General features: G+C 46.3%; 1 protein-coding gene across 1 annotated transcript in view; it reads right to left on the bottom strand.

Moving 5' to 3' along the window:
• Window positions 1-26,038, bottom strand: part of FRAS1 (Fraser extracellular matrix complex subunit 1) — a gene marked incomplete at its 5' end in the record, with an annotated part of 108,384 nt that overhangs the window by 64,014 nt on the left and 18,332 nt on the right. Inside the window, 10 exons of the mRNA XM_009993474.1 lie at window positions 2,291-2,437; window positions 4,199-4,351; window positions 11,457-11,600; window positions 13,660-13,800; window positions 14,876-15,046; window positions 15,939-16,079; window positions 16,498-16,635; window positions 18,288-18,431; window positions 25,050-25,184; window positions 25,503-25,646. Of these exons, the coding sequence (XP_009991776.1) occupies window positions 2,291-2,437; window positions 4,199-4,351; window positions 11,457-11,600; window positions 13,660-13,800; window positions 14,876-15,046; window positions 15,939-16,079; window positions 16,498-16,635; window positions 18,288-18,431; window positions 25,050-25,184; window positions 25,503-25,646 (1,458 nt within the window). The remainder of the gene's footprint in view (window positions 1-2,290; window positions 2,438-4,198; window positions 4,352-11,456; window positions 11,601-13,659; window positions 13,801-14,875; window positions 15,047-15,938; window positions 16,080-16,497; window positions 16,636-18,287; window positions 18,432-25,049; window positions 25,185-25,502; window positions 25,647-26,038) is intronic.

A 26,038-nucleotide genomic window follows, 5' to 3' on the forward strand; every position in this document is an offset into this window, starting at 1 on the left:
AACACCAATGTTGATCCCATGGAAGGGAGAGCTCCTTGCCCTTCAAAACAATGACTTCTTTGAGCTCAACTAAAAAAGGTGACAGAAGGTCTGCATTTTACTGAGGTACAAATGATTTCTCACCACTTGTTTGGCTAAAGAACCCAGGAGCTGCTTTTAGGTGCACTGGTGCCAGTCTGCTTCCACTGAACTTCAGAATACTACATGGAAAAAATTCTGTTTGGAAGTGCTACAAAAGCCCAACTATTAAAAGGATGGGAGAAGACTCCACAAGAGGCCTAAATCCAGAGAAATCAGGTTGCCCATGGGGACGTGCCAGACCAGTAAGCAAAAAGCTGTACTTGAAAGCAATCCCCTCTGCTCCTTTTATCAGCATGACTCCTGATCTGCATTTGCAAACTCCTGAAGAGCTTGTTCAGCTCTGCACTGCTCCTCAGCCAGCAAGTCACTGAGTTTAAAAATACCTCCCAGAGTCTCTACAGGCACTCAGCATCTCTCTGAACTTCACTCCAAACCTAAAGTTCCTCCAAAGTGCAATGAGACCTAAAACAAACGTTGAAGAGCGAGCACGAGCACGTTTCCCCAACCTGAGAGCCAAGCTCTGTGCAAACAATTCTCCTTACCTCCAAGTGGCAGTTTGCCAGCAGCCTGGGACAGTCTATATCTCCATGGCTTATCAGCAGTGCTTAAAAAGGCCCAAGTGACACTTGGAATGACAAAAATCCAGTGTACCAACCTACTCTGCCCTGAGCCTCCTGCCACAAGGATCCTTCACACGCTGCTGAGAAAGCCATTGGCAATAAGGAGAGGAGTTGGATTTGCCTGCAAAATGCTATTTGCTTTTGAGCTACTGAACCAAATTCAGGAAGGGTACAGTCCTCAGGAACATTCCACTTCTACTCTGATGTCCTGAGGGAGGAGCTATCAATAGGAAGGGTTCCTTAGAACAGGGCATTTGAACGAGGGAGGTGTTTTGGAGGAGTTAGATGATCTTCAAGGGTGTCCCTGCCCATGCAGGGGGTTGGACCTAGATGATCTTTAAGGTCCTTTCCAACTCAAGCCATTCTATGATACTGCAGGAGAGAAGAGTGAATATCCTGTAGAGCTTGCAGGAAGCTAGCCAGGAGAGTAAGAATCCCATGATTCCTTTTTTTTTAACTAATCTTTTCTATTACTTTCCTTTTTTTCATTATTATTGAATAGCCTTTTTTTTTCCCTGTCAGTGGAAGAAGGGTGCAAAGTCTTCCACCTGTTTCTTTCAACTTATGCAAGGTGTCTCCATTTCTGCTGCTAAGATGGAAATAATACCTTCAGGAGAACCATACATTTCAACAAAAGGCAGGTAAAGCTGCCATCCATATCAGCTCCCTGCTATAGGACCTCATCAGTAAAGAAATTGGGTCGAGGTAGGGTGACATTCATACCTACACTCAGTGCAGTGCAACAGAGTTATTTTATCATAAATCAGGATGATTTCCATCATGGTTATACAGGACTTAACAAATCTCAGTGGTCAGGTTCACAGCAACCCAATCACTTAAGCACTCACTCATTTTTAGGTCTAGTGTGTATTATAGTCTGTCAATTAAAGCAGGGTTTTTTCCTCTTTTTTATTTCTCTGGCCCATATAATTTTGCATTTTGGAACATCAAGCCCAATAAATAAGTGAGGAATAACTGAACTGATGTCAGGGCCAGAGTGAACACACAATAATAAAGAAAAAGAGAGGCCCTGAGAGATAAGCAGGAGTAGGATCAAACATTCCTGGGGCTTAAGACCAGATCAATTGCATCAGGAGGTAAAAATATCACAGCTCAAGTCAGCTGGGGCTGTGCCTGCCAAGCTCTACCTTGATTCTACATGTGGAAAAATGCAGCTGCTGTGGCAGGTACTGGTGGGTAGTGCAGTGGGGAGGGGGTTTGCCTTAGTCAGAAGTGATTAAAACTGCTCTCAACTTGTCAAGTTTTCCCAAAGCCCAGAGTCCCCCAGTACTGTGGGCCACTTCTCTATGCTTCCCCTAGACAACTTTAACAAGGAGGCCTACAGAAACTCTTCTGCAGAGTCTCTTATCTTTGAAGTTGATAAGAATATTGCAACTCTGTTCAAATTTCAAGCAGGCTGTAGGCTCTGTAAGGCAGCTAAATCACCTCTGCCAACTCACCTTGAATTTTTAGCCATTTGAAATCTTTCTTTTCCTGGCAAGAGGAACGGGAAGTGAAGGAACAAGACAAGACATGTCAGGGAAACAGACACTGTGGAAAAGAGAGATGGCTTGGAGAGAGACACTCACGTTTGCAGGTCTGCCTGGCATCCCTGTAGTATCCTGGAGAACAGGCTGGCACACACATGCTGGTGTGGGAGAGAACCAGGCTGGTGTTGCAGGAAGAGCAGGAAAAAGGTCCCCCACCAGTGCAGGCTTTACAGGAGGGGTGACACCCTGCAGGGACAGCAAGAACAAGTGTGAAACTTGCTGAAGGATCTACTTTGCCTTGAATAGAAGCACTTACTGCACAGAAGACATTCCTTCCCACGTTCAGCCCTGCTGCCCTTCCCTTCTGAGAAGGGCAGAGCTCCATCCAGCACACAGCTCCTTCAGGCAGCAGCAGAACAACTTCCTGCATGTTGTACTAGAGCCCAATATTTGATTTGCCTTTTCAACCTTGCTGAACACGGGGATGCCATTTTCCCAGGCTGACTGATCATCACCTCAAGATGACAGCCAGGATGCCATCATCCTGCACAGGAGGTTAGAACCAGCTGTCCCTGCATGTGTCACCAAATCTGGCTACACCCACCTCACAGCCCTTGCTTTACTGCCCAGACACCCAGTCTTAGAAGATTCACCTGCAATCCTGCCTAGCCAGCAATCCCACTGACTGCCTCAAGTAAGGAAGCACATTTCTTTTTCTTCCCCTACACTTTTCAAGAGATATTTTTATGCCTACCATCTTTTCTTTCCCTGTTCCCTTTCCATCCCTTCATCTTCCACTTTTTGTGCTTCTTAATCTTACCAAAGAGATTTAAAACATTACAGTGGATGAGGTCAATGTACCCTATCAATTTCTCCAAAGGGGGTACATACTCATAAAATTATTAGTCTGCTTTATTTCTTGATAGGCCTTTACCTAAAGATTGATGCTATCATTACATCTGTCAGGCCAAATTAACCATGAGTGAAAGTGGGCACAGAAATCAGGGAAGCAACTGCACTGTGCTGTGCTGGAGCTCTTCAAAGCAAGCACAAAATGCAGGATGAGCTTTGACACAGTCTGAATCATGCACAACGTCTTTAAAAATGAAACCTTCACATCCAAAGGAAGATATGTTATCCCCAGGCTTCAATTTCCAGGAAGGCAAATTATCTCTCTTGAGGGTCTTTCCAATTAAATGGCACAGAGTGTATTTCCTAGGTCTCTTCAGATTTCATGTGCCAAAACCAGGGAAACAAACAGGCAGCTCCTGGAGTGCTCGAGGGAACCTTTGAAGCATTAATCATCGGGTGCTGGACTGGATTAGGAAATGCCCCTTCCTGCAAAAGGAGCATCTACCTCTTAATTGTGATGTGCAGAACTTGTCTTCATTTCTTTCTCTTTCAGGAAACTGCAGCACCCTTTGCTCAATGTAAGATGCACTGGGCTGGTAACAGGTCTCTGCTGGCCACAGAACAGGAAAAGCTCTCTTCTGGGAGCCCAAAAAACAGCAAGCAGCTCTGACAGTGATGTGAAGAGCAAACCCCATCAACAAAAACTGGAGGAGAACCAGGGCTGGGTGAAGGCACAGCAGGCTGGGGAATGAAATGTGCTAGCAATGCAGCCTCTCCCAGGCAGCTGGAGAACTGATTCTAACCCAGCAGCCTAAAAGGCTGCATGAAATTGGCTTTTGGTTTTAGACGCTGCGCTCTGTGGTGACCATTGGGACCATTTCTGTAGCAAGACAAGACTCAATGAGAGGAGACCTTAGCTAGGATGATGGTCCATCTCAGGTTGCAGACTTCCTGAGACATGCTACCAGCTGGAGTTCTCCCTTCTGTGAGCAGAAGTTGCTTGTTCCTCCACAGGATGTATCTACGGAGTGTTTTCAAGTGTCAGCACCCCAGAACTGTGCTGGCACCGCAGAAACTGGAGACCTGCTGACGGGCACATGAAAAGCCTCCGTTGGAAGTGAAATGAAGCTGGAGGCATCAGGAGGTAATACTCACTTTTGCAGGCACCATTCTCCACATAGTATCCCAAGGGACAGTCAGGAATGCAGTGATCCCCCAGGAGGAAGTGACGGGCGTTCTGGCACTCCAGGCAGATGCTGCCAGTGTCCTGCAGGTTGGCCACGCAGCGACGGCACAACGGGTGGCAGTCTAAAGGAAGCAGGGAGAGATGGATCCTGTCATCACAGATGCATAAACCAGGACTGCCATGGGGAAACACTCTGTTGAGAACTCCAGGAAGACATTAGGGGTGTAACCTTCAGAGCCCTTTCCTGCTCTCTGCTGCACAAGGGCTGGGATCAGGTGCTAAATGCTGCACTTCCAGGTATTGCAAGAGAGACACCAGAAGTGACTGGGAGCACTTCACTCCTCCTGCCCTCAGCCCCACCTTCAGCTCCTCCTCAGCATCACATTTTCACTTTTCCTCAGCAACCATTCTCTGCACCTTCTTTCCCAACCTTAAGTGAGCTTGGGAATGCTTTGTACAAAGTCAGTTCGAAGTTCTTTGCTTTCCCCAAACCCTTCTTTGATTTTAGGTGCTTCTACCTACAGGTTTCTCATTGGCAGGCTATGCTGGTGGCTGGAGGCATTCACCTCTCTCTGCTCCCACCATTGAAAAATGAAGAGCACAACCTCTACAGCTCTAAGACCTTCTCCAGGAGCTCTTACTGTTCAGATTTTCCCACACAAATGAGACATCCATACCCTGAAGAGGCCACTGCAGACCTCCAAGTCATGCCAAGAGTGGCATTTAGAGCCTCATGAGAGTGCCTCAAAAACCTTCTCCTTTTTCCATTTCTGCCCAGCAGCACACAAGCTTGTGTCTCCTGACCTCTGTCTGAACTTAGGTGCTTCAAAAGGTTTTACAACAAGCCTTTTGTATGTACAACAGTGCAGTGTAAGGCAACCTGGGAGCCAAATTAATCCTCATTATGGTAATTCAGAAAATTAGAAAGGAAATGACAACGGTCTTGAAAGAAATGTAATAATGAGGCTTGATTTCAGTACCTGGCCTCTTGTCAGACCTCTGCTGAAGGTTCAGCTTTCTGCCTTTTTGTCTCTTGTGACAGCATTACTACAGATTGTCAGGCAATCTAATTTTACAAGCTGAAGACAGGCTTGTATAGAAACCCAGGGTAATTCTGCATCCACACCTGCAAGAACTTCATTCAGAGTGACTGGAGCCTCACCCTAACTTCTGCATGTTATGTGTAGGGGATTCTCACCAGACACTGGTGGAAAGGCATAGATGCAGCTCAGAAATGAATGCAGTTCTGCATTCAAGGTCCTTTAATGAGCTGCCTCTTTCACCTTTTGACTTTACAGGGTATATAATCCATCTCCAAACCTTGTAGATAGGAAAGGAACAGCCAGAGGGGAGTTAAGGGTGAGCAAGAGGGAACATTAGGCTCAAGATAGCGACCCTGTAGCTTCCCAGTCCATCACTGCCAGTACAATAGTAAGAAAAGCAAAGCACCACATGAGGTGATGCTCCCAAACTCAGTGACCAACCTCCAGAGCTCTGCAGAGGGTTCCAGCTTGCAGGGGTTGTCATACTGCAGTTTCTGACTGCACAGGAGGAACAACCTGATACCCAAGGCACACCTCCATCAACCTTCCGAGCCAAAGATCCCAAATCTGTGCTGACATCAGAGGGGACAGACCTGCCATCTCTCTGTGGTCTCACTGAAGCCAGAAAGGATCATACACAGCCCACCATAAAAAGCAAGCACTAAGGTATCACCCCAAAGGCCCTGAGCATCAGATGCCACTTGTATGCACAGGGCTGGAGGGGGGGGTGAAGAGTTTTATGCACTTATATTCAGTCTCATGAACACAAATTCTATTAGTTTCTCATGCTTCCATGTTAACCTGGCAATGTCTCACCTTATTGTTAAAATATTACACAGGTTTTAAGCTCTTGCTGGAGCCACTGGTCTCTAATAGAGAGTTTGGCCAAGTAACCAAATACAGCAACCAAGAACAAAAGAGGCACATGTGTACAGTCAATAGGTTCCATAAACAGAGCACAAAAACACCCAGAGAAAACTAAGCGTGCCCAAATAACCAGTATCTACTATAAATAACTAGACTCTCCCAAACTGAAGTTAAAAAAAACCAAAGTATCTACAGAAGTAGGTGTTGTTGCACCTAATTCTTTTTTTACAGCCACCATGTTTGCTCCTTTGTATTGAAAGAGATCTTTTTCCCAGCTACTGTTTTAGGATAAATCAGTTCCATCTCTCCCTTGTTCCTTTATAAACCTGGAGATCAAAGAGCGCAGAACACCAGACAAAAAACCAGCACTGCCACTCACGGTGGATCTGAGGGACACTGGGAATCCACCAAGAGAGCAAAAGAAGAACTGAAGTGCTTTGCTTTGGAAAGGAGTATTTACATTTTTCACAGCAGGCTCCCTTTGAAGCCAGGACTAACAGAAGCAGAGTGTTTTCTCTCTGCTTCTCCAGAAAACTGCACAGCCAAATTTATTTCCTGCTTCATTCTCCTTTCCTTTCTTCCTTCCTTTCCCTTTCAATCCTCACTCCAGCTCAGCTTGCAGACCAAGAACCACCTGTGGGCTCCAGCTTTTTGGATGCTTCACATACCACCTTTTTTGCAGCTACTTAAATTCCTTAAAATTCCTTAACTTCCTTAAAATTCTTCCAGGATCCAAACTCGATTCCTCAAGGCACCAGGCCACCATGTTGTTCCCAGTCCCCATGCCTCCTTGCTCATCTCTTTGAGGCTGTTCCCTTGCTTCCCACTGCCCAAACCAACTTTTTTCCTGCTACCCTTTCAGCTGGCTCCAAAATCCTCCTTGCCAGTTCACCCTCAGGCAAAAACCCAAGTCCCTCCTCACCAATCTCTGATCTTCCTATAAAGTAATTTTCAGTGTAAAGTAGAACAGAATTACTTGCACAGATTCCCACTTCCAGAGTTATTTTACTTCCACACTCTCTTTAGCTGTCTCTCAGCAAGGAAAGAGAACAAAAAGTGCCCTTTCTACATGGAAAGTATTTATCATATGTGGTTCCCTCACCTGTCAAGACAGAGAAGCCTAGGGAGACCAAATCATCTCTAAAGTGTTTGTGAAGGCTCATAAAGGAAACCAGAGGCATTTCTACCTCTGAGTTCCACCATCTGCTAAGCAATCAACCACTTGGATTGGTTAAATACACCTCCCCTCTTTAGGGCTCTTCAGCAAAAACACATTCCTGATGCAGGTTTCCTGCTCTAAGGTAAGAGGTTTAAAACAGAGCACTACTTAAGAGCAACACTTCAACCACTATGAAATTTATAGGCATGGCAGCTTCCAAACCTCTAGCACCTTGCAGTAAATCATGAAAGAGAATCAGCACTGGTTGGTTCAGAACACCTACCAGGATTTTTGGTTTGACTTGGTTGTCGACAAGGGGTTTTTCTGGGCCTCTCCTTTAAAAAAAACCACAACAACCTGGAAGGAAATTTGGCACAGAAAAAAGCAAAGTGAAGCCCTGGTGAAGTGCAAACAGGTTTGCAGGGACCTGCCTGTATCTTCTGGAAAGGGTGGGAGCTTCTCCGGGCAGAGAAAGGTGGGAAATCCAGCTGCTTTGTTCTTGGCACAAAGGAGCCCAGACCAAAGGAGGAACATAATCTTTCACCTTCCTCTTCTGGCAGCTCAGCTGTTAATTTCTCTAGAAAGCTGCATGCCAATGACTGAGTGGAGCAAACCCCCCAGTTTCCCTCTTGCTCTGCTCAGTGAAATTCCAGGTCTCTCAATGTCTCTCTAAGAGAATGGCAACAGCTCATTGATTTTACAAGGAGCTGAATGTATTTCTTGTTGTCAGTGTCCCTTCTGGAATTTTAAGAGCAAGGCAGAAAGCCTTGTTCCAGGCACCCTCCTGAGTGAGCTCTTCTGCTTTATCTTTCAACATTTTTGCATCTCTGCAGAGCCTAAGGAAGCTAAGGCCTAAGGAGCTGAACAAGGTGACTGGGAGATCCCTTTCAAGGAAGATAAAGCTGGAAGTGAAGATGGGACCTTGGGGGTATGGTGGAGCAGTGGAGGGTCTGAGTTTCATTTCACACCAGCTGCCCTTGCTACCAATTCTGGAGTGGAGTCTGTGCCTCCTCTGATGCCTCTGCTCAGCATCCAGTGGAGCTCAGCCTGAGAGCTCCTTTCTTCAGTAACCACACAGACCCTCTCCATTCTTCTAAAGGCCCTGCCATTGATTTAGGAAAATGGACATGATCAGTGAGGAAGCCTCAAGATTATTTATTCAAATCAGAAAAGTAAGAGCAGTTTAAAAGACAACAGTTTAGCAACATGTTCATTTTCAGATTGCTACCTGGCAGCGTCTCCTAAAGTTGAAGTTGTCTTGGGTGAGAGGGACAGAGAAATCAGAGAGTGTTTTCAAACTGGAAAAACAAAACCACACAGAAGACCTGAGACTCCACAGGAGACTGCTAGGGCCACATTCCTGACCATACTCTTTTGTTAGCAGTGAAATAAAGCTCAGAAATGGAGAATTCTCACGGAAGACTGACACAAATTTAATGTGCCCACACCAGAGCTTGGAAACTCATTGATCTTTGGAAATTTGTGGCCATTTTGTCTTTCTTCCTTGATCAACTGCTGATAACATCATCTTTCTTTTACTTCTATTAACAAGGCCAATGTTTCAGTCTTCACTTAGGTGCCATGTATCACAGAATCACAGAATATGCTGAGCTGGAAGGGACTCATCGGTATCATCGAGTCCAACTCCTGTCCCTGTGTAGAGCACCCCAAGAATCACACCATGTGCCTCAGAGCATCATCCAAATGCTTCTGGAACTCAGGCAGCCTTGGAGCTGTGGCCACTGCCCTGGGGAGCTGGTTCCAGTGCTCAACCACCCTCTGGGTGAAAAAACTTTTCCTGGTATCCACCCTAAACCTCCCCTGATTCAGCTTCCACGTAGGATAAGAACATTAATCCACAGACAATTGTTTAAAGTGACAGTTGGTTTTCTGCATCTATATTTTCCCCTGCAGGTACATAAAGTGTGACAGGTGGCTACAGCACACAGCATTCCCAGAAGGTCCCCCCACAGTTCTGCTTGGAGGGCTGGGAATTAGAAAGAGATGGGAAAGGTAATTGTAAAAAAAATACTCCTCTGGGAAGCAAAGGAAAAAACTTTTGTTAGATTCTGATGCAAATCATCTATTATGCAAGTGTCAAGGGATTTCATGTTCTCTTTTAGGGGACAGCTGCTCTTGAACTGGTAATTAATAACTCATAAGGGCAAATTTAGCATTCCAATCAGTGCTGAAGGAGAGTAAGGAGTGAAATGGAACCACCTGGATGTGGAGCTCTTTACCACAAGCAGAACTGGCAGCACACACCCTTTGCTTTTTCCAGTGAGCTTTTTACAGCTGGAAGGCTACACTTCCACGGGCCTTTTTTCATAGGAAGCATAAAGCAAAATAATGGGAGGAAAAACAAGGAGCTGTACAAGACTTTCAGGGTATTTTCCCACTCCTCAGGCACTTTATTTTCTCCCTCTTTTTGTCCCTGCAGACGAAACAGTAACTGTTGTTGAAAAGGAAGACGAAGAAATGGTTCATAAAATTAATCTGTGGAGAGCAAAGAAACAAGCTCTTCATAAACAAAACCCCCAACGTAGATATGTAAACAAAAGGAAATCTCTGTGAAGGGGAATAATCTAGGTTAAATTGAGAACAATAGCCTCTGAATGGGTATATTTATTACGTCTAATGCATTTTTCCCTCTTCTTAGGATTCCTTATCTCATTTGGAACTCCTCAGCCTATATTAAGCCTCACACACAGCATATCTTTTTTTGATAAAGACAAAAAGTGTCTTGATAAATCTCAAAAATTCCTGGAGCAGTTCCCAGGATATGTTTATACACGCCTGTGTGATGGATTAGAAGAGATTTTTCTTTCTAAACAGATAAATGCAATCAGTGGCTTCTGATGATAGGCTTAAGAGCAGGCACTGAGCACCCACAAAGTATAACCCCTAGACAGAAATCCCATTACCTCCCAGAAATGCACACAGCAATGCTAGCTGTGCCAATTTCTCTTCAGGGCCCCATAAACTGCTTCTCTGAATCACAAATGTTTCCTTAACTCACTTTACTAAAGCTCTGTGGAGGACTTAAACAGCTTTCCTGGATCTGGGTCTACTCAAGAGAGCAGAGCTGCAGCCCATCCTGTTGTTACAAGCATGCCCATGATGATATTATCATAGAACCACAGACTGGTTTGGGTTGGCAGGGACCTTCAAGACCATCCAGATCCAACCCCTTGCATGGGCAGGGACACCTCCCACCAGCCCAGGTTGCTCCAAGCCCCATCCAACCTGCCCTTCAACACTGCCAGGGATGGGGCTTCCACAACTGAGCAACATGTGCCAGTGTCTCACCACCCTCACAGTCATGAATGTCTTCCTCATGTCTCACCTCAATCTCCTCTCTTCCCCCTTGTCCTCTCACTACAAATCCTTGTCCAAAGTCCCTCCCCAGTTTTTCTGGAGCTTCTTCAGGCCCTGGAAGGTGCTCTAAAGTCTCCCTGGAGCCTTCTCTCCTCCAGGTTGAACAACCCAACCCCAAGTCTCTCAGCCTGTCTCCAGAGCAGAGCTGCTCCAGCCCTTGGATCATCTTTGTGGCCTCCTCTGTACTCACTCCGGAATCTCTATGTCCTTCTTAGGCAAGGGGCTCCAGAACTGGACACACACTTATATTAATAAATATATGAATGCTCTGATGATTCCCAGCCCTACTGGGCCATACTTGTGACCTCAGGCCCTCATACCAAGGCATGCATCAGCAAGCCTAGTGAAGGGGAGCCCTGTCCCCTTCTCCCTGCTACCTGCCTTACACTATCTGCAGACTCCATGCAGCTCTAGTGAAGGAATCTGTGGTGGCTTAGCTGCACACTGTGCACACTGGAGTTTCCTCCTGGTATTTTCACCCGTGTGGCATCTTCCTCCTAACTGGCATTTTGATTCCTTCACGGTGTCAGCTCAAGTAGCAGGTTAATCATAGAATCACAGAATCTCAGGGGTTGGAAGGGACCTGGAAAGCTCCCCCAGCCCAGCCCCCCTGCCAGAGCAGGGGCACCCAGAGCACATCACACAGGAACGTGGCCAGGGGGGTTTGAATGTCTCCAGAGAAGGAGACTCCACAGCCTCTCTGGGCAGCCTGTCCCAGTGCTCTTAATGCCCCAGGGAGATCCCCAAGCTGGCTGAGCCATGCCATCTCCTCCTACTCACCCACACAATATCCCACCAGGTTGAGATACTGCTCTTCCTTGCATCTGGTCCTGCACTTCCCACCGGCCAGAGTCGCGTGGGGATGGCAGCGCAAACACTCCAGCTCAGAGGGGCCACGGCACGTCTTGCAGGAGGGATGGCAGGCTGGATAAAAAAAACAATCAACACTTGTTGTTATGCTCTTGGTGTCTAGTCCACTTGACACTCTCCCCTCCCCAGAAAGCCAGGCCCTACCATAATTGTTTAAAGAAGATGGACATAAAATGATTGAATGGCATCAGCGACTGCAGAGTTGTGGTTTGGAAGGCTCTTAAATCCTCATTTTCAATAAACAAGAGCTGTCAATTATAAAATGTGATTTGTTCTCTGCATTAATCAAGGTATAGATCTATACAAAATATAGATATAGATAGAGACCGGCTCTTTTTTTCCTCCCTCCAGTATATGCTTGTGTGTGTAAGAAAGTGGGAGGCACAGGGGAGGTGAATTAAACATCCTGGGATTGTATGAATGTCATGGTGGCAGGACTTGGATATTCACAAGTGGAAAATCCAGGAATGATTCCTGCACAAATCCCTCCCAAACCAAAACCTATAAAACCTGAACCACCTGCAGGCTCCTTAGCTATTCTGTCTGCTAAAAGCTCAACAAAAGAGAATGCAGAGAAAGTGGTTAAGATTGCTCAAAAGTATTTCACTCCAACTGCCTTTGTATCCTTCAGCCTCTAAAGACAAACGCTGTATTTCCAGGATTTCCAGGCTCCAGCTCTGAGGGAGACAGAAATGCTACAGCTAATGATCTGTAAAAGTCTTTAAAACTAGTTTTCAAGCTCTCCTATGAATAAAAGCAGGCAACTTAAAAAAATCTCCCACCTCAGGACTCCCCCAGGCTCTCTCCCCACATGGAAAATGGGCATTTTGCAGCTGCCAGACTATCAGGCTCCAGTGTCTTCTCCCACCACCCTCCCAGGAAGCACCCTTGTGAATTCAGCGTTCAAAAGGCAGAATCCATTTTTTAAGACATTATCAACTGGACTTTGCTGTTCCAAACCAGCAGCAGATCTAAGCTGGCAGGATATAGAAAGACACCACTTCCCTGACACTGACATTTTGTTTCTGAGATGTTCACATCAGGCTGAAATTGCATGGAATCATAGAATGGTCAAGGTTGGAAAAGACCTTCAAGATCATCAAGTCCATCCATCCACCCTACAAGCCCTAACCACTAAACCATCTTATGAAACAATAATGCAGCAGTCAGCAGTTACCTCAGCTCTAAGGTGGCACAAACTCAGAACTGATGAATCTTTAGACTAGTATTTATAGAGTTGTTCCTTGGATGAATAAATTGAATAAACAGAGCAAGAGACTTCGGAAGAGTTTCTCTCTCTGAACTTGAGGACTGCCAGAGAAACAAACAGTCAGTTTCTCCTACTGCCAGAACAGATACATGGATGCCTGACCCAATGGATCTCTTCTAAGATGACTTTCAGATGACCCTGAAGGGACTCATCAGATTTCAAATGCCTGCATTCCCTCACCCATTGTACTTAGCAGCTCATAATGAACAGTGTACCCCAAAGGCCACCCTTTTCTGCAAGTGACAAACAGGATGTAATCACTGCAGTCACTCAGAAGACCAGTAGTCCCAGTCATCTGCTTAGAGGAGATGAAAGAAGCTGGGTGAGGGTCACTTGCTGACTGCTGGGCATGGCTGAGGCACAAATAAAAAATGCTGTCCCCACTACTGATCAGGCACATTCCCTTCTATCCCTTCTTCCTTCTAAACCCAGCCCTACAGCCAGGAGTGGATTAAAAATAAAGCTAATTCCTCTGGCCAATATGCTTATCTAGCCTAATAAAAGCAGACCATTTTCTGGTGTTGTCCAGTGAAGAGCCTTTTTTGTCACACTGTGATATGTGAGCACCATCCAAGCCTCCTGAAATGAACTGCAAAATATCTTCAGGGAAACAGTCCAGAGGAGCAAAACTGGTAAAATAATTTATGACCCAAGGTGTACACCTTGCTCCCATGAGGAGATTCCATTTCCTGAAATTGGACTATGCTATTCTGCCCTGAAAACACTGAAAGAGCCTCACAGAGGTCTGGCAGCATCTCTGATGAGGTGGAGAAGTGCACTGCAGAAGGGGCAGGCAGGGAGCTTCAGCAGCCTCAGCTGCAGGTGCCTGCACTGTGCACTCACCGTGGCAGCCACCCCGGTGGCTGAACAGCCCCTCTGGGCACCCTGGGAGGCACCTGCCTTCCAGCAGGACGTGGGAAGCCAGACAAGCTGTACAGTTCTGGGCAGTATTCCCCAGGCAGCCAGCACAGGAGGAGTGGCACTCTGCAGGGAAAAACAAGACAGTGAAAGCCAAATGAGTTCCAGTTCATCTGGATTGTTACTATTGTAGAGTTGTGGCTGGATTAGTTTCTCCCCAGTGATGACAGGAAAGTGATTTCCTCTACAGGATTCTCTGCTGGTGAAAGGTAGAAAGGGCTGGAGCACCCAGGCTGTAGGGTCACTTCTTGAAGAGAGGGAGCAACCACAGGTGGCTGCATATTTAACCTTTCTTTGCACCCAGCCAATTCATTCCTGAAGCAGAAAGTTGAGAGGCACAAGGCCACACAATACCCTTCTCCTCCCTGGTAGGGAGTTCTGCAGACTCACCAGATTCTGAAATCATCTTCCCCCATCACCCTACAGTTACTCCAGGAAGGGTTTTCCATCCAGCATCACTGCATGGTTACCAGGAGCAGTGAGAGCAAATGTACAGAGAAGTGAACTCTCATGGCAAGGATGATCCAGCAAGAATGAACAGAGTGCAGTTAAAAAGTTAAGACTTCACTTTTACTGGTACTGACCCTAAAACAAGCCATCTAAAACTAAGTCATCTGATTAAATAAATACATAAACTCTTTAGTTAAAAGCCTAGTGTTTGTTAGACTGGTGACTCGAGGCCACAGGTTCTACCATCTGAGTCTCCACTGAAGACAAGGAGAGATCTCCTGCCTTCTAGGGAGACAAGACAAACAAAGGGCTGGAGAGAAGAGACGAAGGGAAATGATTGATATAAGTAGACTTAGCTGTGTGTCAGAGAGCCAGAGAAGTCAGGGATCCTCACCACAAATGCAAGGTCTCTAGGACTATCTTTGGCTCGAGTGACTCAAATCACAGTGCAGAAGAATTTCTTACAGCTTCATCAGGGAAATCTCAAGCATTAGAAAAATACAGACAGAGATCCTTTGGTGTTTTGGTGGGAAATTCACAACCACAGAGGGAAAACCCTCAAGACCACTAGTAAGTGCCCCTCCAAGGCCCCCTTGGAGCCTCCTCTTCTCCAGGCTGATCCGTCGACAATTTCAGAGGTCTTTTCCAACCTCAACGACTCTCTGAAGGGCTGTTCCCATCCCCTACTCACCTCTGCAGACTCCTGTGCTATCCGGGTAGGAGCGGGCTGGGCAGCTGGGGAGGCAGAGGCCGCTCACAGCTCCCCCCGGGGGCTGCTGAGGCTGCAGAGCATCCGGCGCCCGGCACCGCAGGCAGCGAGAGGCACCGGGGCCCGAGCAGGCTCGGCAGGAGGGGTGACAACCTGTGCACGGGGTGAGAGAGCAGTCAGAGGCACAGCTCTGATGGGGCAGAGAGCTGGACATCTAGTCGTGAACGTGGGACAGAAAGGTAGAGAAAACGACTGGCTTGGGTCCTTCTCCTTCGTGCCTCCTCCCCGTTTTGTGTTGCTGCAGAAAAGGCTGATGCTGCAAGAGCACCCACACCTTGCAGCAGCTCCCGGGCTCTGAGAGATCTGCTCCATACACTGAGGGGGTGGGGAATGGTCCCTCTTTTTCCCCCACATAAGCCTGCATTTCCTAGAATGGAACGGGGATTGCAGACAAATACTTGGACATCTTTCCCCCCACCCCCCAAAGAACAGCTCCTTTATTGAAGAGAGCTGATGTGCAAGTCGTGTTGGGGGAAAAAAACCCTGCAGTGCTGTGCCACAGGCAGGCAATTTTTCTTTAATTTCTGGAGCTGCAACAGTGAACACAACCAGCCTAGGAGAGACAGTCAGAAATGACAGGCTGAAGGGCTCATGGGAAGCATAAACTCATCTTCTGAAGGTTCAGGTTTTCCATGACCTCAGACCCAGGAAATCTGCTGGGTTTTGTAGATTTTCATCCACCTCTTAACTGGTGTCAAGAAAAACAAGGAAGCAATATGCTTCAGCAGCATGGGGTTAAAAAACACAAGTCTCCATGATCATTAAATTTTCAGGGTGTGAATGCAGAAGGTACTTGAGAAAACCTGGTTGTTGTGGGTTTTTTTTCCTCAAAGCAGAAAATAATCAGCAAACACAAAAATTACTAATTTCAGCGTAACAGAAATGATCAGCATCATACCTGGGTACTCTGAGCACAGCCCAATAAAAGCCAGTCTAGACACAAAGGTTTACAGCAGCTGGGAGCTGCTCCAAGTACACAGCTTACCCTTGCAGACGTTGTGATCCTGGTAAAAACCTTCTCCACAGCCTGGCAGGCACTGGCCCTGGTGCAAAGCCAGAGGGAAGGAACAGGAGGTGCAGTGAGTGGCCAGAGGTCCCTCACACGTGGAGCACGAGTCATGACAAGCTGATAAAGAAACAGGGCATAGAGAACTGAAATACCCCATTTTTTTCTCCTGGCAAGAGGTGTTGCTGACTATAGCTTCCTGCAGCCAAAAATCCCAGCTGGCATGATGCTCAGCTATGTAAACTAAGAAGAGCAGAAGTGCACATGCATTAATAACTTCTAATAGCAATAACTCTCACACAATGTTTTGAGCATGTATCTCTGCATGTCTTTGTGTGCTTGGCCAGGCAAAGAGGTTATTTTAAACAATCCATTGCAAATCAACAGAAGAAAACAGAATCTCTAACTCCCTGTCCCCTTTCAGACTTCTGTGGACTTTATATTCCTCCCCCACCAGGTAAACATCTGGGGAAAAGATGTCAACATGTGGAGGGTGCCCTGAAAGCCTCAGAAAAGGTCATGCAAATATACCTCTTACCTCTGCATCTTCCTCTACTTGGGAAATATCCACCAGGGCACTCTGAAAGGCACTTCCCAGCATGTAACAACTTCTCTGAAGCACAGGTCAAACACCTGGGGTGGTCTGAAGAGCATGTTTCACAGAACTCCTCACAAGCTGCCAAAAAGAACAGCTCATTAACCAAATTAACTCAATAAGCAAAGAACCATCAACCTGGCCACACAGAATATAAAGCCCAAGCACACCTGGGCCGTTCTTGGTCAGAAAGGCATCTCTCATCATACCACTCCCAGCACTTCCCTGGAATAAGTAGTGACATTCACAAAGGTGAAGTGCAGCTGGGCATTCACTGACCTGTAACCCATCTAGGACTGAGTAAGTACAAATACCAGCAGAGGGTCTATACCAGCCCTCCCTCCACTCCTGACACAACCCCTTCCAGCTGATGCAGCATGTTTCGCCTGTTCACCAACAGCCTGTGAACAGGGAGCAGCATTTCATGCATGAAAAATGTCTCATAAATCTTTATATATCTTTGTACACACAGCAGCACTGTTCAGGAACTAAAAGATGGGAGAAAGGTGGTAAAAAAAATATGGAATGCCCCCGCATCCCCCTTTTCTTCAAGTCAAAGTTTTAAGTGTGAAAATGTATCTAAAATCAGGCATGATATTTCTTATCAGTTCCTATGGTCTGTATTCTCCCAGACAGTCAGTTCTGAAGTTAACTGACCTGTTGTCTAAGAGCACTAGAATAATATCAGAGAATTACAGAATCATAGAATGGTTTGGGTTGGAAGGGATCTCCAAGATCATCCAGTCCCAACCCCCTGCATGGGCAGGGACACCTCCCACCAGCCCAGGCTGCTCCAAGCCCCATCCAACCTGCCCTTCAACACCCCCAGGGATGGGGCAGCCACAGCTTCCCTGGGCAACCTGGGCCAGGCTCTCACCACCCTCACACTCCAGAATTTCCTCCTCATGTCTCACCTCAATCTCCCCTCTTCCAGTTTTAATCCATCCCCCTTGTCCTCTCCCTCCCTGTCCTTGTCTCAAGTCCCTCCCCAGCTTTCCTGGAGCCCCTTCAGGTTCAACTGAAAGGGAACATGGTCAAAGTGAAATTCATCCAGAATTGGCTGGAAAAGCAACAATTTTGTCCACATGCTCCAGTTTTTAATCCCTTTCTACATAACTGTGACTGACAGACCTGCATGAAGACAGAGAATCCCTGTGTTGTTTCTACTGACTATGCTGGGCAATCCTTCAGCAGCTGCCAGCAGAACCCCAGACTTGACCTGAATGGTTGTGTCAAATTTTAGATTATTTATGTATTTGAGATTTTTTTTTTCCTCCTTTATGATTTGTTTGACTTAGGTCTTTTAATTCCCTCCAGCCATCTCTTCTCCTTTCCTCAGCAAACATTCCCAGCCTCATCTGTTCTGCAGGTATTAGTTCCTGTGATGCTGAATTATAATCAAATTTACAGAAACCTGCTGGCAAAGGCCATTTTCCTTTCCTCAGACAAATGGATTTGTCAAGCCCTCAGAAACAACTCAGTTAGGCTTTCAAGCTGTTCAGGGAGGGGAAAAAAACCCCTTAAATCCTTCAACATCTGATTAGCTTAAATGAATTAATAAACTTACAAACAGCAGCTTTCCTCATCTGATATTTATGCACAAGGTGCATCTGGCTTCTTAAGACGTGAATAAAATCCCAGCTGCTGCACAGCTAAATGAAATATTGATTCCTTTTTTGCAGACCAATTCTCAAACTACTTCTTGCAATTGGAAGAAGAAAACAGGCATTTACCAGTGCAGATTCCATCCTTTGTATAAAATCCCTGTCCACAGCTGGCCAGGCAGAGCCCTGCTTTTAGCACATGTGATGGGTCTTTGCAGGACAAACAGTTGTTCTCAGCAGCTCCCCAGCAGGAGGAACAGGACTCATGACAAGCTGCAGGAAAGAAAGGTGCAGGATTAATGAACAATCAACTTCCAATTACCTCTTGAAAATGAAGAGTTTGCAGTAATTAACTTTCCTTAAATTCACTGGCATTCACTGCTTCAGGAAAGGCAAGCAAAAAGCCCACTGCTCTTCTTAGGCTGGTATCTTCTTCCAAGCCACCCCTGGGCTACAATTTACAGCTCCATTTTGTATGTGCCCTATGACATGCAGTCTACATCAGAGAAGGTTCTGCAGCTGCAATCAGACTAGGAGGAGTGTTGGTAACACTTGTGAAGTCCTGTTCATCCTGGTGCTAGGGGTTGTACAAAAAGGGAGATGAGAAGAGAATCACAGAATCTTAGAATCATTAAGGTTGAAAGGTTAATCATGGCAGGGAACCCAACCACTCGATCAGGTTGCACGAAACCTCATCCAACCTGGCCTTAAAAACCTCCAGAGATGGGGCAGCCACAACCTCCCTGGGCAACCCATTCCAGTTCCTCACCACCCTTATGGTGAAGAATTTCTTCTTAATATCTAACCTCAATCTCCCCTCTCTCAGTTTAAAACCATCAACCCTTGTCCTATCACGGCCCTCCCTGGTGAAAAGCCCCTCCCCAGCTTTCCTGGAGCCCCTTCAGGCACTGGAAGGTGCTCTAAGGTCTCCCTGGAGCCTTCTCTTCTCCAGGCTGAACACCCCAACTCTCCCAGCCTGGCTCCAGAGCAGAGCTGCTCCAGCCCTTTGATCATCTTAGTGGCCCTTCTCTGAACCCCTTCCAACAGGTCTGTATCTTTCCTGTGCTGAGGGCACCAGAGCTGTACACAGTATTCCAGGTGGGGTCTGACCAGAGCAGAGCAGAGGGGCAGAATCCATCACATGCTACTGACAAACCAGACCTGCTGAGTTGAGATAACAACTGCTCTTCTCTCTGGGTGAGCCATGTATTATGTATGGTCAGGACACAGTAATGTTTCAGGTATTCATGAAGTGTATCCCATTCTTGCAATATATGAATATAATTCAGCCTAAATACCCTCTCTGTGGCATTTGGGTACAGGAACACACAGGCAGAACAGAGGGATCCTCAAGCATGATGACATCTTACAATTAAACTAATCAAGGCATGGAGACTAATTCTGCCTCCCAAACCAGCTGTTGGATGAGCCAACTTACTCCAAACTGCACAAGGAGGAAATTCAGCCCATGGTGGTTCCTGTTCATGGAATGTGTCACTCAGACTCATGTTCAATCCTGTGCTGGCAGTGCTTGCAGCAACTGTGCAAGTTACAGCCCTTTGAGCTATGAGATTTTTTTCTTGATTACTCATGAGTATGTTCCAAAGATGTTCTTACATTTACTCTTTCACAACAAGGCAGGTACCTGCTTGTGCTCCCAGATCACGGCAGGTGGGAGAAAGCAGAACTTTTTGATGTTTGCCCTCTCTCTGCAAACATCTCTAAAGCTGCAGCCACCCATGAAAAACTTACCTGCCAGCAGTCCCAGAGGAACCGGCAGACGTGGCAGCAGCTCTGCCACAGAACTAAGAGCACATTTACAGCAGCTTCCTGGCAAAATAAACCCCCAAGGGAGATACAATTCATCCTCTCCCCATTAACACGTGAAGGTGCTTGCAAGCCAGGGAGCCAGAAGTAAGTTTACAGCAAGCCAGTGATGAGCACTGCTCCCATCTCACTCCTGTTTTGCCTGGTTTCGATGCTGCTTCTGTTTGAGGCCACAGTTGCTCTTGGGTTTGTTAAGGAGTGAGCAGGAGCAGCTCTGCTTGTGCTCACACGACTCACACAACTCACACTGCACAGGATGAACACCCCTCAGTGGGTCTCACCACTCTCCAAGGCTCAGGGCAGTGTCATCATCTGCATCTCACATGCAGGGAACTGAAACACAGAGACGTGATGTGACGTGTGGGGTTAGGAAAGGGAATTTTTAGGGAGCCAAGACATGGGACATTGGAGTTCACACCAAACACATGGTTCTTTCACCCTCAGGATGTTCCTTCTCCACATTTCTACTTTGATTTTCCTGTTTCTCATTTTCTGTTGCCTTGTAAATAGCTTTCCACCTCCTCTCCTTCCTGCACCCTTTCTCCCCCCACCACTTTATTCTTGACCTCTCCAGAACGCTGTGACTCCTCTAGTTCCTGAACACTCCTTGTGAGGAGCATCTCACAAGGACTCCAGGCATCCTGGAACCAAAAGGATCTTCTTCCTGACTCCTGCAGCAAGTGCTGTCACCACTATCGAGGGCATCTAATTGCAGCTGAATCACAGCACACAAATATGAAACATCCCACCCCGAGGTAAAGATTTCTGCTCCAGTCGATAATTTCCCTTGCTGATAAAAAGCTGCATCTCATTCCAGCTTGGATGAATGTCAGGGCATGTCTGCACTCGCAGGTTAACTGCAGAGGAGGAGTTCCTGCTGTAAATTCCTGAGCACTGACATGTCCTCACTTCACCTTCCAGCTCCCAGTGCTTTGCTCCTCTCTGAGCTCACTCTGAATTTCAACAGCCTGTTGAAAGAGCAGGCATCAGGACCTGGATCCTCTAATTACAGGTTTCCCACTGCAGAGCCTGAGCCCCTCACTGTTCACCTGCCTCAACATGTTGCCACATCTGAACATACCCAGTTCCTGGCAAAGTTCTCTAGCCCTTGGCAAAGACCCTGCAAATCCACTCCTGGGTATCACAGCAGCTTTCAAGTCTTTCAGGGAGGCAGCTGCTGCATTGAGGTTGCATGTCTTCTTAGATGGGGGATACTTTGGTGGTACCTCACCTATGAAAGGCTACAGTGAGAGAAATAAAGATGAAGTAAAACATGCCAGAGGTCATCAGGCCTTCTGAGAAGCTGCAGAGAATTTGGCAGGCTGTTATGAAACAGATCCTCTGGACTCCGAGCTGCTAGACAAAAACCAGGCCCAAATGGTTTCTTTGAGACAGAAAGGGAGGGGATCTAAGTAGCACAGTTTGGAAGGAAGGAAAGAAAGGAGAAAGAATGCAACCCAGTTTTAAGCAAGACAGCTACATTCAGCATTTGGAAGTGGTGCAAATGACCCAAAGTACAGGACGGGTGACAATATCCTCAGGTGGCCCAACAACAGCAACAAAAAAGCTTGCAGCAAGCAGTTCTGAGAAGGATCTGGGAGTCCTGGTAGATACTCAGTGATCCATGAGCCATCAATGTGCCCTTGTGGCCAAGAAGTTCAATGGAATCCTGGGGTGCATAAGGAAAAGTATTGCCAGTAGGTGAAGCGAGGTCATCCTGCCCCTCTACTCTGCTCTGGTGAGGCCACATCTGGAGAACTGGGTCCAGTTCTGGGCTCCTCAGTTCAAGAAAGACAAGGAACTACTGGAGAGAGTTGAGGGGAGGGCAACAAAGATGACCGGGGGGTTGGAGCATCTCCTTGATGAGGAAAGGCTGAGAGAGCTGGGACTGCTCAGCCTGGAGAAGAGAAGGCTGAGGGGAAACATTATTTTCACATGTCTTGACATGTTTGTCACAAGCACCTCCTAAATCCCAGCTTTTCTCCCAGGCAACCAGCAACAAGACAAGAGGGCACAGCCTGAAGCTGCAGCAGGGGACGTTTAGGGTGGATATTAGGAAGCACTTCCTCATGGAGAGGGTGATCAGACATCAGGATGGGCTGCCCAGAGAAGTGGTGGAGGCACCATCCCTGGATGTGTTCAAGGAAAGGCTGCATGTGGCACTTAGTGCCATGGTCTGGCTGATGTGGTGGTGTTGGTCATAGGCTGAACTTGATGATCTCAGAGGTCTTTTCCAGCCTCAACAACTCTGTGATTCTGTGAATAAAAATCCAAGTGCTTTGCTTGCAGCCTGAGCTGGGTCTGTTGGGGTCAAGTTACACACTTCAGTGCTCACATGTTGGGAGATGAAAGCAGAAACACTCCAGTTCTGCCCAGGCTTTGGAATAAGCTTGAAAACAGAAATAATGAAGTCAGAAAAGTCTAGAGAGGAGAAGACTGAGGGGGGATCTAATTAATGTCTATAAATACATGAGGACAGCAAGAAGACAGGGACAAACTCTTGCCACTTGTGCCCTGTGATAGGACGAGGGGCAATGGAGTCAACCTTGAGCCCAGGAAGTTCCACCTCAACATGAGGGAGAACTTCTTTGGTGTGAGGGTGACAGAGCCCTGGGACAGGCTGCCCAGAGAGGGTGTGGAGTCTCCTTCTCTGGAGACTTTCAAGACCTGTCTGGATGTCTTTTTGAGTGATCTGCCCTAGTTTTTTTTTGGTCCTGCTCTGGCAGGGGGATTGGACCTGATAAAAAATGAAGGGGTTGGATCATCATCTTTGGAGGTCCCTTCCAACCCCTGACATGCTGTGATTCTGTGATCTTGAAAGACACTGCTATGTCACTGAACTTATTCCCTTCTATTCTCATCTTGACATTCTCTTAACGGTTTGAATACTTCACATAAGGTGGAAGGATGGAGGTAGGAAACAATCCTGGTGTAAGATTAAAACAGGGTAGGGCTTACACAGCTGTATTCCCAAGTTCAAAATACATTCAATTAGACCAGATGTTATAAAACATGAAGAAAAAGAAAGACTCATTTGTTGTGTTTTCTTACCACACAGACAACAGTGTTTCAACAGTAGGATGGAGTAAGAAACCTGATCTTGGTAAACTCTTGATGGAATTTCACAAGAGGGAATTTACTGGAATGATAGCAATTAACACAGTCCAGTTCATCCTTTTTTGTAATGTTGCTCATTGCAGATGTTAAAACCCTTCTGAGAAAAATATTTCTGAACCATCTACGGTTTGTCTGAACAATCAGGTTAGAGATTTGTAAAAATCAGGAGGGTACAAAGAAAGACTGAATGGCAGTGAATTCTGGACCAAGTCTGAAACGTAAAACCTTTCTGCTTTGACTTTATGCAGAAAATGCAGCCAAGCAGAACTAAAGCAAATTGGTTTCATTCCCTTGAGGAAACAGGGAAAAAAAATTTTCCCAGCAACTTTCAGCTACAAGCACGTGTGACTGCAAATTTGGAGGGAATGTACAAGCAGTCATCTAGAAACCAGTAATAAAATGAAACATCAGCCTTTCCCAACTGCTTCAGCTGTACAGGGGCATTGCCAATTAAAGCAGTCAGAGCAGGTGGGAAGGAAACAGTAAAATCAACCCAAATGAACTAAAGGATTATTTGATACTGAAGTCTATAAATACTTTTGGACTGGGTCTCTCTTTTCAATTTATATGTGCACAATGGGGCCTTAGTCTGAAGTCACTGCTGGAGGACAGAGGTTTTTCAGACTTCCAAAACCTGAAACAAACAGTCAGCTCTTCAAGGCAAACCACTTCAGAAAAGGAAGCTGGACTTAGAATCTCAAGTGCTTTCCCCTGAAATCTGCCAAAAGCCCTAAGCCTGTATTGAAGCAGGAGGGCTAGTTCCAAAGAAATTCAGGTGATAGCTCAAGAAGTTGAGCATGTGTTCCACACCCCCTTTGCTGAAACTGAGTTGCAGAAATCACAAATCATTGAATCACAGAATTGTGAAGGTTGGAAGGGACCTTCAAGATCACTAGGTTCCAAACTCCCTGCTATGAGCAGGGACACCTCCCACCAGACCAGGCTGCATAAGCCTCATCCAACCTGGCCTTGAACACCTCCAGGGAGGAGGCAGCCACACCTCCCAGGGCAACCAGAGCAGAGGGGCAGAATCCCCTCCCTCAATAATAATTAGAAGCTTTCTAAACAGGCCAACATCTAGAGGAGAAAAGTGTTGACTTTGGAGAAAACAACTAACTGTCATGATGAAAAAGCAGCTGCCTTACAGTTTGGGAACACTACAAATATTTTGAAGGAGCAAGGCAAGAGCATAAAAGCACTATCACACTCCCACCAAAGAAACTGTAACTTCACAATCTTATTCTCAGTTTTTCCAATTCCTAACATAAAGGATTTAGACACATCTCAGTGTTTTACAGAATTCCTAATTTACTTTGTAAATATGCTTCCTGAGAACAGTTGGTCTAATCAACTTTCTGGAAGAGCACACCATATGAAACAAATGAGTGGCAAAACAAAGCAAAAAAAAAGAAAAAAAATCCAGAAAAGTATTTTCTGTGCTTTTTTTTCTGAATTCTGTCCATCCCCCATTCCTCCTAGCCATTTTCTACACACCTCAAGTGCTGTCTGGCATTAGCAGCTGCAATTAGTTTGCACTGAACTCAAAGGAAAACCCCAGGAAGCAGATTGCCAGGCACAGCTCAAGGTGTTACATCCTTTGTAAAATCAGGGCACACATCCTGCTCTGTACCCCTCAGCACCACAAAAAGCACAGTCACTTTTCCAAAAGAAAAGACCTGAAAGAGGAGGGTGATGAAAAAACACAGTGTTCAAAAGCAGAGAGTTTTCCACCAACAGAACTGATCTGCTGAGGAATTTTAATGACTGCTTCTCCAACCAGTAATCAATTTTACACTGGATGACTTTGTTCCTCTGGTCACTCCTTCCTTTACTCTAGAGTGAACATTAACACCTATGCCAACAGCAGATCCCTCAACAGAGAGTGCAGCTAACAGCTGGGTTAGAGCATTTGTCTGCTGTTTTTCTGTCCTTTTTGCTTCGAGTTACCTGTGCAGAGGAGCTGGTCCTGGAAGTATCCCTTCCCACATGAAGTCACACACTCTCCATTCTTCATTAGCAGGGATGTCTGGCAGGAGGAGCACTCAAATCCATTGGTGCAGGCTGAGCATGTCTCATTGCAGGCTTCCCAGAGAAAGAACAGAAAAGAAAGCTGTATTAATCCCCACGCCTTGGTGCAGCAATACTCCCCTGCTCTGATAAAAGGAGACAACTTTGCTTCATTTGCAAAAAGGGTTGGAGAACTTGCATTTTTCAGGGGCTTCCACCTGAAACCTCCTGTCTTAAGCCCATGGTTACAACACTCAGCGTGTGCCCGAATGCTTTTCCAGACAATGCCTGGCAACCTGTTGATAATACGCCTGTGGGATCCTCCAAACAAAAGCCCAGCAAGCCACGGAGAAGAGAATCATCTTGCAGGGTGTAACCCCTTGCAGAAATTACCTAGGCAAGTCCCCCCATCCTGGTAGAAACCCGAGGCACAGGTCTCCACGCAGCGCCCGCTCTGCAGCTTCCTCCTCGCGTCTCGGCAGGTGGTGCAGTGATCAGAGGCCTGAGAGCAGGTCAGACAGTCTGGGTGGCACTCAACTGGCACAGAGAAAAGACACCAAGATAACAACCAGCAGCAGTGTTCTCCATCAGGAGGGCACAGAACAAGGTCTGCCCCAAAACCAAAGAGAAATGCATTACTTATTTCTCTAGGTGTATCAAGTTGTGTTGTTTTTGGGGTGGGTTTTTTTTTCCCCACCCCAAGATTGCATAAAGGGGACTAAATATTATATTGCTGCCCTATAATTGCAAGAAGTTATTGGAAAGACTCATCCTAGATTAAAAGGATATTTACTGAAAAGGGTATTTATTGTCCACATTTTCTCAGTAGTAAACACCAGAAATTAATGGTCTGAAACAACCTGAATTTGAGTTTCATTCAGTCAAACCCTGGAATAATGGGATTGTCAAAGTTGGAAGGGACCTCTAGG

This window comes from Chaetura pelagica, unplaced genomic scaffold (genome assembly GCF_000747805.2).
Source record: "Chaetura pelagica isolate M959 unplaced genomic scaffold, ChaPel_1.0 scaffold403, whole genome shotgun sequence".
Lineage (NCBI taxonomy): Eukaryota > Metazoa > Chordata > Aves > Apodiformes > Apodidae > Chaetura > Chaetura pelagica.